This window comes from Mustela lutreola, chromosome 14 (assembly GCF_030435805.1).
Source record: "Mustela lutreola isolate mMusLut2 chromosome 14, mMusLut2.pri, whole genome shotgun sequence".
Taxonomy (NCBI): domain Eukaryota; kingdom Metazoa; phylum Chordata; class Mammalia; order Carnivora; family Mustelidae; genus Mustela; species Mustela lutreola.
Genome location: NC_081303.1, coordinates 72,646,452 through 72,657,045, shown reverse-complemented (window position 1 = coordinate 72,657,045; position 10,594 = coordinate 72,646,452). Strand labels below are relative to the sequence as shown.

At 44.7% G+C, this 10,594-nt stretch overlaps 1 protein-coding gene across 7 annotated transcripts; it reads left to right on the top strand.

Annotated features, from left to right (window-relative positions):
- The first annotated feature begins 1,162 nt into the window (after positions 1-1,162).
- Positions 1,163-9,082, top strand: LOC131815006 (T-cell surface glycoprotein CD1a-like). 7 transcript variants are annotated; one of them, XM_059146573.1, is made up of 7 exons: positions 1,164-1,556; positions 2,083-2,349; positions 3,039-3,317; positions 3,517-3,795; positions 4,194-4,221; positions 4,369-4,436; positions 8,789-9,082. In XM_059146573.1, the coding sequence occupies exons 1-7, from the start codon at positions 1,496-1,498 to the stop codon at positions 8,800-8,802; spliced, it is 996 nt and encodes a 331-aa protein (XP_059002556.1). In that variant the 5' UTR covers positions 1,164-1,495; the 3' UTR covers positions 8,803-9,082. The 7 variants fall into 7 exon arrangements, with proteins under 7 accessions (XP_059002555.1, XP_059002556.1, XP_059002553.1 ...); XM_059146570.1 differs by lacking the exon at positions 8,789-9,082 and adding an exon at positions 6,368-6,966 and having other exon boundaries at positions 1,167-1,556; positions 4,131-4,221; XM_059146569.1 differs by having other exon boundaries at positions 1,168-1,556; positions 4,131-4,221.
- The last annotated feature ends 1,512 nt before the right edge of the window (positions 9,083-10,594 follow it).

The following is a 10,594-nucleotide window of genomic DNA, read 5'->3' as shown; positions in this document are numbered from 1 at the left end:
AGAACACACTCCTGGCTCCCAGAGGGGAGGTGGATGGAGAGACGGGGAAACAGGTGAAGGGATTAGCATTGCACGTACACTGATGAGGACTGAGTACTATCTAGACTCTCTGGATTACTATATTGTACATCACTAATTTAACCCTGACTTAACTAGAATTTAAAAAAAGAACCAACTAAACAGAAAAGTAACTCCGCACTCTGAAAGTTATAGTTCTCAGTTTACGTGTGTGTGTTTTTTTCCTCCCGAGTAGACGGAAAGCTCCTTGAATGAAGTGACTGCACGGTGCACACCATATTTTCATGAGGGTGGCGCAGTGCTTGGATCCATGCAGGTGCTAAATGTTTGGTGAGTGAATATATATTAATGCAAACCAGATTGAGGGGGTCTTATTCCTCAGATGTTTCAACGTCCTGTCGTCCCTGGGATGGCTACTTGTTTTTTTTTTTTTTTCCCCCCCACATTTTATTTCTTTTCAGTGTTCCAAAATTCATTGTTTATGCACACTCGTTCTTGAAGAGTAGGTAGACTGGTGGTTGCTGATACTGTTACACAGGCAATCATGGGGGATTCTGGAAAAGCAAAGAGAGCAAAGGTTAAAAAGAAACCCATGGGTCCAAAATGGCACTTTGTGCCAGGTCAAGTACCCAAACCTTGCTTAATCCCTAACCAAATTGCAGATGCAACCACCCCCAGAAATGCAAGTCTTCAACCATCAGTGAGGAAGTCTCTGGTCATTGGTGGTGAGGTATTCTGTCATATGAGCCTTCTCCATCCCCCAAGGAAGGGAGGTCATCTGCATGGTAAGACCCCCTGCTTTCCAAATTAGGGGAAGGTGTCCTTCCCTGAAACACTCTTTTCTCTTCTTTTGCCAAACTCCTTCTATGAAAACCTCCATTTGCACCACTCCTCAAAGCTTCCCTCTGCCTTCCAGATAGAATGCTGCCTAGTTCTTGAATCATTTAATAAAAGCAACTACATATTCAAATTTACCTGGCTGATTTTGTTTTTTTAACACAAGCAGTGAGAATGAGGTGGGCTGGGAGTGAGATGGGGAAGGAAATACATGTGGGGTTTCACAAAAGCAGAAGGGACAGAGTGACAGCACGGTCCAGGGCTGGGTGCTGGGGAGTCATATGTTTTCATGGGTTATTGTCTGGATGAGAGGAAAGTCAGGGGAGAGGTGTAGTCACTTTTCCATGTCACACAGGACTGGTTCTGCAGCAACTGAATTAGGAGATGGGCAACAGGATGGAAGCTGGTGACAGGGAGAAGCTAGAAGCCAGAGAGGAGGGTCAGACCAGGAGGGGAAGTGAGAGTCTGAGTAGGTGTCCAGGGTTGAGGGAGGAGCACAATTCTATTTTAGCAGAGACTCAGGGAAGGCTGGTATATGGAGAAAGAAGTCAGAACAGTAGTGCTGTGTGCGGGGTAGGTTTGTTAGAACAACTGTCAAAGACCGATTTTGTAAGAGACAGACAGAACATCTGCAAGTACAATGCTGTTCCTGCAACTTGTGCTGCTGGTGGTTCTCCTCCCAGATGGTGACAGTGAAGATGGTGCGAACTCTGACCTTATTCAGTGGGTGCACACGTGTGTGTTTCTGCCAATCTCTCTCTGTGTTTGTGTGCTTGTGTGAGTGTATGTATGTGTTTTATTATGTGTATGTGTGTACATGTATCTGTATATATATGTGTTTCCGCGTTTGTATACTTGTGTGTATATGTATCTGTGTCAGTTCTTTGTATAAGTGTTTTTGTGTATATGAGCATCTGTGTACCTGTGGGGTGTGTTTGTGTGTGCGTGCATTTCCCTTTGAGTGTGTGCACTTGTGTAGTGAGTTCTCCAGCATATATTTGTGGAGTGAGCGTGTCAGTCTGATTTCTCCCTGAACATCCTGACCCCAGGGCCCTGTGCTCTTCTGAAGGATGGGTACCAAACTCTGGGCTATGGGTGGCACATGTCTCTGGAGACAACTATGTCTCCCTTGTTCTCTAGATTTTGGCTCCCCATTCTTCCACTTTCTTCACCATTCAGTCTCCTTTTAATGCCATCTTATTCCAGTCTATCTGTTCTTTTCCACAGACTTCCAGAAGCCGATCTGTATCCGAATCATCCTGACCACATCCTTTTACAACCATTCCTGGATGCAAAGTCAAGGCTCAGCTTGGCTGAATGAGTTGCAGACTCATGCCTGGAACAACAAGACTGGAGCTTTCATTTTCCTTCAGCGTTGGCCTAAGGACAAATTTTGCAACAAGGAGCTGATGGAAGTAGATGAATTATTCTCATCATACTACACTGGATTTCTTCTAAAATTTCATGACCATGGCAGCCAATGGCAGCTTGAATGTAAGTTCATTTCCCTCAGAGATGTGATGTGATGGAGGTAGCTGGTGTGTGTGTTTCTTTGAGTTCTTTCCTTCTCTAGGAAAGATCCTCCACCATCTTCTGAAACTCACATCTCCCCGTCATAAATCTGAAGCACACTCATCTAGGCAGGGGTAGAAGCCAGACCCCAATTCTTGTTAAACTTAACAACTTTTGCTATTTCTTACTCCTCATTGACCACAGTCTGTGCTCTCCTGTCTCCCACTAATGTCTCCTGTGACCACCCCCTTCTCTGGCTTCCAACCGGGCACCCTCTGCTCCCTCATTCTGTGACTGACGATTGCACTGTGCTTTTGTTCCCCATTCAATCCCAGCAGCAAAATCTGACTATGCTTTCCCCAAGCCCCACTGCACTCCTTTGGCTCTAGACTGTTTTTATCCTCAGGTTCCCCACTGAGCCCTTCCTTACTCTCTCCCCACACCCTTCCTATCTCTCCTCCAACATTTGTTCCTTCCTCAATAATTCACCTCTTCCTCTCCCTCTATCCACCACCACTTCCCCTTTGTGTGAGCCCCCCATCAAACCAAACTTTGTTGCATTCCTTCCATTCCCCTGAGACTTTTCCTTTTGCTTCCTCCATTCCTGGTTTCCACTCATCTCATTTCTTCTCTTTCCCTCTGTACAACAACTCAGAGTCTTTCTTCCCCAGATCCCTTTCAGGTACAGCTGATAATAGGTTGTGAACTGCACTTTGGAGAAGCATCAGTAGGCTTCATGAGGATTGCTTATCAAGGATCAGAACTTGTGAGTTTCTGGAACATGACATGGTGGCCATCTCCAACAGGAGGAAGTAGGGGTCAACAGGTCTGCAGACTACTCAATCAGGACCATGAAGACAACGAATTAATGCATACATTCATCATAGATTCCTGTCCTCTTTACCTCTCAAGTTTTCTTGATGCAGGGAAGGCAGATCTCCAACGAAAAGGTCAGCCCCGGTCCATCCCTCTCTCCAAGTATTCTGCTTCTGCACTCACAAATTTGCACCATACACTCATTTTCAGGGTAAGAAGGAGTCAAGAAGGAGAGAGGATGGTGGTGGCAGAATTCTACAGGTGGAAAAAATGTGTCTAAAGTGATGTGAAATGTACCCATTTAATCTGTGAATTCCTGTTCTGTCTCTGCAGTGAGGCCAGAGGCCTGGCTGTCCACTGGCCCCAGTCCTGGTCCTGGTCATCTCTTGCTGGTGTGCCATGTCTCTGGCTTCTACCCAAAGCCTGTGTGGGTGATGTGGATGCGGGGTGAGCAGGAGCAACAGGGGACTCAGCGAGGTGATGTTCTGCCCCATGCTGATGGGACATGGTATCTTCAGGTGTCCTTGGATGTGAAAACCAGGGAAGCAGCTGATCTGTTGTGCCAGGTGAGACACAGCAGTCTAGGAGGCCAGGACTTGGTCCTCTACTGGGGTAAGAAAGAACTTGGGTCTGGCTGCGAGAGGGTATGGGTGTTCCTCCAGCACAGCAAGGGAGCCACATGAAAAATTAGGGAATCTAGGGACCCCAGAACAAAAAGGGCACAAAACCAGTAACCCATAAAATAGAAAAGGTGAGGGTGAGGGTCCTGAGGATGTGGGAGGGTGCATGTGGTTGGGTGAAAGACCATCCCTGAGAAGGGATGGGTGAAGAGAGAGGAAGAAGGGCAGTTGGTGAGGCAGAGGATGACATATGGAAAGAGGAAGAGGGAGATGCAGGTCCACATGGGATGGATGGGAAATGGTATCTTCTGTGGACCATACTCACAGAGCAGTCACACACCACAGCCTTGGACTTCCTGGTGGTGATAATGCCCCTGGTGCTTCTGGCAGGTCTAACGTTGTGGCTCTGCAGGCACTGGTAAGTCTCTGGAGCCACCTTTCTGCTCTTTCCCAGGTGTCTCCCCACCTTTTAGTCTGTCCTCAGCCCTCTTGCTGTCAGTGCCCTTCCCCCCTGCAGTCTTCACCTCCACCTGCTGCAGAATGACTCTTCCTCTGTTCCTCTCAGGAAAACACACTGGAGACTTCAGTGCACTGGCTTCCCTTTTGAGCAAGATCCCAGTAGCCCAGGCTCTGGTACGTACCTAAACCCTACTCAACAGTGATACCCTTGCAACTCTCTGTGTGCAACTTTGTCTTTCATTTCTGCTTAATGATCAGTTGTCAATATAAGCTCCATGTAATTTAGCAGGATTTGTTGTTCTGACTTAGTTCTACAGTCAAAATTTGACTCAGTGTAAAATGAAGTCTCAGCACTTTCATTGGTCACAGGCATCAGATGTCACTTCTTCTAGTGAGCCCTTTCTGAATCAGTAGTGGAAGCAGTTTCAGCCTGGTGAGAATTTCCACCACTTAAGCCTGCACTTTGGCTAATCTATTCCTGACCCCCAGTCCTTGTTGACCCATTAGGTCCCTTTTGCCTTTTAAGTCTTAAGGTGCTTTACAGCAAAGACCATATCTTTTTAATATTTGTATCCTTGATGGGGAGTGTCACCTGCATGAAATATGTCCCTAAAGAAAACCAGGTGGTGGGTATTGGGGGGGGCACAGATTGCATGGAGTACTGGGTGTGGTGCAAAAACAATGAATACTGGTACGCTGAAAAGAAAGAAATAAATAAAAAAGAAAATATGTGTTGAATGTATGCTAAATTCATTCTTTTTTTCTTTCTATCTTGCTCACATGTTTGTAGTAGTTGAGATGTTTGATGCTTTTCTTATTAAATGTCTTGTCACCTGGCTGAGGGAGTTCACACTTTCCCTGTTCCTGTTGACATCTCTAGTGCCCTCAGTAGAAACAAGTTTCCTGTGTAGATTTCTATTATTTAACTACAGCCACCTATTGGACTGGACCTGTTGCTCCAAGTGTTCTGAATTGAAAGGGGAAGGCAGAATGCTTGTTCTTCGTAGGGTTCAGGGACAGCAGCAGGTTTGTCACCTTGTGGTTTGCTAGAAACATGGGGTCTTGGACTCAGCAGAGACCCACAGAAGCAATTTGCATTTGAGTGAAATTAGCAGGGGATTCACAGGTGTATAAAATGTGATGCTTGAGAGGTAGCAGTGCACATTTGTTGCTGAAGCAAAAAGAGATGCTCTAGGGAGGAGAACAAGAGTGTCATGGTCAGGAATGAATGGGGATCCAGCAAGGACCGTGCATGCAGAGCATCATGGCATCATGGCTTCTGTGTTATAGTGCTGAGGACGTGAAGTCAGTAATAGTGAGCCATTGCTCCTATGGGAAATGTGGGGTTGTATTTCTGGGAGCCCCTGCTCATAACATTTGCCAACTGATGACTATCCAGACTTTTTTTTTGTGTGTCCATTTAAAGACATTTTTTGTTATCCATTGGTCCGTTGAAGGGCATGTTGGTTCTTTCCACAGTTTGGCGACCATGGCCATTGCTGCTATAAACCTTGGGGTACAGATGGCCCTTCTTTTCACGACATCTGTATCTTTGGGGTAAATACCCAGGAGTGCAATTGCAGGGTCATAGGGAAGCTCTATTTTTAATTTCTTGAGGAATCTCCACACTGTTCTCCAAAGTGGCTGCACCAGCTTGCATTCCCACCAACAGTGTAAGAGGGTTCCCCTTTCTCCACATACTCTCCAACACATGTTGTTTCCTGTCTTGCTAATTTTGGCCATTCTAACTGGTGTCAGGTAGTATCTCAATGTGGTTTTAATTTGAATCTCCCTGATGACTAGTAATGATGAACCTTTTTTCATGTGTCTGATAGCCATTTGTATGTCTTCATTGGAGAAGCGTCTGTTCATATCTTCTGCCCATTTTTTGATATTATTATCTGTTTTGTGTGTGTTGAGTTTGAGGAGTTCTTTATAGATCCTGGATATCAACCTTTTGTCTGTACTGTCATTTGCAAATTTCTTTTCCCATTCCGTGGATTGCCTCTTTGTTTTGTCGACTGTTTCCTTTGCTATGCAGAAGCTTTTGATCTTGATGAAGTCCCAAAAGTTCATTCTCGCTTTCGTTTCCTTTGCCTTTGGAGACATATCTTGAAAGAAGTTGCTGTGGCTGATATCGAAGAGGTTACTGCCTATGTTCTCCTCTAGGATTCTGATGGATTCCTGTCTCACATTGAGGTCTTTTATCCATTTTGAGTTTATCTTTGTGTCCAGTGTAAGAGAATGGTTGAGTTTTATTCTTCTACATATGGCTGTCCCATTTTCCCAGCACCTTTTATTGAAGAGACTTTTTTCCACTGTATATTTTTTTCCTATTTTGTCGAAGATTATTTGACCATAGAGTTGAGGGTCCATATCTGGGCTCACTACTCTGTTCCACTGGTGTATGTGTCTGTGCCCTTCAATGGATGAATGGATAAGGAAGATGTGTTCCATATACATTATGGAGTATTATGCCTCCATCAGAAAGGATGAATACCCAACTTTTGTAGCAACATAGATGGGACTGGAAGAGATTATGCTGAGTGAATTAAGTCAAACAGAGTCAATTAGCATATGGTTTCACTTATTTGTGGAGCATAACAAATAACATGGAGGACAAGGAGAGATGGAGAGGAGAAGGGAGTTGTGGGAAAATAGAAGGGGAGGTAAACCATGAGAGACTATGGACTCTGCAAACCAACCTGAGGGTTTTGAAGGGGCGGGGGGGGCGGTGGGTGGGAGGTTGGGGGAACCAGGTGGTGGGTATTAGGGAGGGCACGGATTGCATGGAGAACTGGGTGTGGTGCAAAAACAATGAATACTATTACACTGAAAAGAAATAAAAAATTTTTAAAAAAATAAAGACATCTTTTCTAATATACATTTGTATTTGTAAATAATTTATTGTATAGTGTATTTCCCTATACTGAAACACCAGCTCGGAAGTGTGTAACCTTTCTCAGTTTGGGTACTGTGATCACCAGGGTCTCTGGCTTCCTGCCCTGCAGCAGTGCTGCTCACAATGGTTTTCTGAACAAACAGGAAATGGTCATCTTCTCATGAATTCATGAATATAGTTACTTTCGTCCTTTTTCATTGCACCATCATTGTGTGCTAGATGTTACTCTAGCAATTTCTGGAGTGGCCCCACATAGGTGGGTCCTATTCCTAGGACCCACCTAGGTGGCCCATTCCTAGGTGTCTTATTCCTTTTCCTGGATTTCCTGCATCTTTGACTCATTATCAGTGAACACAGGGCCCACAGCTCTGCATCAAGGGTCTGAGCAAGTCTCACCTACACACATATTTTGTCATGAGGAACATCCCACCTTCTTGTGCTTAGAATGCCAGTCAGTCCTGCAGAATACCTGTCAGTCTGGGCTTCAGAGCCTTTTTAAACTCTGAAATCACCAAGTGGGAGCACATAATTCAGAAAATGTGGCACCAAATGGGCTGTGAATAGGACACATATTTACAGTGTGGGAATTAACACCATAAGGTAGAGGGGCACCTGGTCTGGCCTCAGCTGAGATTACCTGAGGTGGGTGATTCTTGTCAGCTACTCTACGTGTCCATGAATAGTGGCAGGTGCCTGTGTTGGGGGTTACAAATCAATGTGAGGAGGTAGGCCAATTCATGGAGTATGTGCTGACAGACAGACTCCATGAATAATGAAGATGGACCCTCTGTAACTGATGACTCCCATGGCAGTGTGAGTGGAGGCATCCATAACTAGACTTCAGCTATTCTTGGTTTCATTAATTAACACAACAAACCATTCTCAAGCTCTGACATGCAGCTGGGACATTTTGAGTGTAAAGTAGTGAGGAAGAAAAGGTCTTCCCTGTCTTCATAGCTTGAAAATTTTGCTTTCCTGATTTGGTTGTGGTTTTCATTGTTGTTTGTAACCAGTTTGTTATTGCCACTATTTATGTGGGATGAACTAGGTGATAGGGACTTAGTTCTAATAAGTGCAGGTGCTGAGAGAGGAGCCTAGGGCAGTGGAGCATCCAGAGGGAGCATGTGCAGGCTCCTGGCCCTACATATGTGGACATTTCCAGAAAATAATGTTGACATAGGAGAGGTGGGAAAGGTGAAAATATGGGAAGGGAGAGAGCAAATCATTGGATTTCTGGACTCTTCTCATGGATCAGACTGACTGGCTGTTTCTCTAACTTGCAGTCTGTCTCATCTTTCTGTGGTCACCATGTGGATTTTGGATGGTTGACTGCATACTCATGTGTACCCTGGGCCAGCCTGAGGTCATTAGTAGAAATGATTCTTAAAAATGTGACAGGCTATAGGAAGGACAGGTAACATGCAGCTCAGGGCTGTCATCTGATAGATGCCACTTGTATTACCCAGAGTGATGGTTCAGGCCAGGCACCTGCTCCAAGTGGTACAGGTCAGTGGGGTCTGATTCTGATGCTTAATGAAGGGAAAAGAGGTATTCTCTCTTGTTCTGGATAATAGGGTCAGGGTATAAAGCCTGAAATAAATGCAATCATTTTTTTCATCACCAGAGATAAAAGCCTGAAGATGAAGCCTGCTTGCAACAAGGCAGAGAAGTTAAAATAAGTGAAATTTACCAAGAGGTGGGAATCCCAAGTGTTCTCACCAAAAGAAAGCAAAATAAGAGAGAAAAGAAGACATTCTAGATGAGAGTCCATGGCACTGTTAATTGACTTGGTTGTAAGCATAATGTCATTATGTACACATACACAAAAAACTCAAGTGATTATTTTATGTTTTAAAAATAAAATAGCAATAAAAATATACAAACACATGACTAATACTACATTAAAGAATAATTTTCATGATTTGCCTCAATGCAAGTTTTCTTGACCAATTCAGCCTTTTCTTTACAAAATGTGCTTGCCTCAGTAGAGACTCCACGGGTAAAGATGTGCATTCATGTGTAGCTCTATGCACACCCCAGTGCACCAGGCTCCTGTGGTTCTTCAGGACTTCCTCTTTGAGAAGTTGTCAGAAGGCTTTCACAAGAAAGACCTTTGTTCATGTCACATCACAGGACCTGCTATACCTATCAGAGCCCATGAGGGCCTACACGACCCTTGTGCCTCCCAGCCTTCCTCCATGGGCAGCTGGAAATCTTCATACTATCCATAGGTACAATTTTTATTTTCCATCATATTCCAATGCCACCGAAAATAACAGCAATAACAAAACCAAAGCATCAGAATAGTGAAGGCAGACACATAAACCCACAGAAGGGGATGGAGCCCCAGTGACCCTAAGCTCCACAGTTACACCAGCCAATACCTCCTTTGAGTAGTTTTAGCACAAGGTGGATTTTTGTCCTTAGGGACTGAAGACTCCCCCCAACCCCACCAATGGACATGGATGTGGCCCCCAGGGGACAATGGGCCAATCTCTCTCTTCCTTGCAATGTGCCTCCTGACTTTGCTTTCCTTCTCTCAATGCTTCAAAATATGCTTGTTTTTTTCTCATGTGCCCTTATCTTGTGACACTCTTACTCTGTCTTGCTTGTTAGCCCTGGCATCTGGAACGATCCCTCTCCTGGGTGTTTTTATGGATTTCCAGCAAACCACTAGTCAGGAATTGCTGACTACATTGCTATGTTGTCACATTGCTGGCTACATTAATGGTAAAAATTGACATGAGGGATTTTACAGAGATGAAAGGACAAGCTGCCTGCATCCATTGGCTGCAGTCTTTTTCCAAGAATAATCTTATACAAGCCTTACTAACACGCTGTCTCCCACCACCATACTCTTCTGAAGATCTGCCTTCTGCAATAGACTTTTGATAGGGCCTTTCCTAATTGGTGTCACAAACCTGGGAGTGTGCAAGCAGCCCTCTCATGAACCATACTATTCCATGGGAGTCCTGCTCCAGGGAGAGGGGAGGATTACCACAAGAACATCTGACTCAGGCCCCAGATGTGGCCTGGTAGCAGACATCTGGTCTAATGGTAGGGCCCTCCCAACAATGAAACTTATCAGGGGACAACTTAGAAAATGTGCCCTGCAGTTCACTGATATTTCATCTCTGGAAAATGCTTGGTTTGACACAACTTAACCCCAAGGGGGTCCAACTGGCCACTAACACAAAAGGTACTAAATCTGGCCCACAACAGGCAATGAGAGCCATTTAAAATGAAAGGACTGAAACTAAAGTGGCTCAACCACCACAGGAGGGCACATGCATCTCACATAGGAAACACTCTTGAAGTGCAAGGTCCTGAAAAATAAGGGACACTGAACTGAAGGTCACTACATAATCTCTTCTTTATAAAGTCACTACTTTCAAGAGTAGGAGACATAGCTAACCTTCCTGACACAAAG

Bases quoted from the DNA above. Each gene is read 5' to 3' on its own strand.
- LOC131815006 (XM_059146568.1), top strand. From the start codon at position 1,496: ATGCTGTTCCTGCAACTTGTGCTGCTGGTGGTTCTCCTCCCAGATGGT. The intron at 2,350-3,038 runs GTAAGTTCATTT...TTTCTTCCCCAG, and splicing joins CAGCCAATGGCAGCTTGAAT to ATCCCTTTCAGGTACAGCTG. The intron at 3,796-4,130 runs GTAAGAAAGAAC...CCATACTCACAG, and splicing joins GGACTTGGTCCTCTACTGGG to AGCAGTCACACACCACAGCC.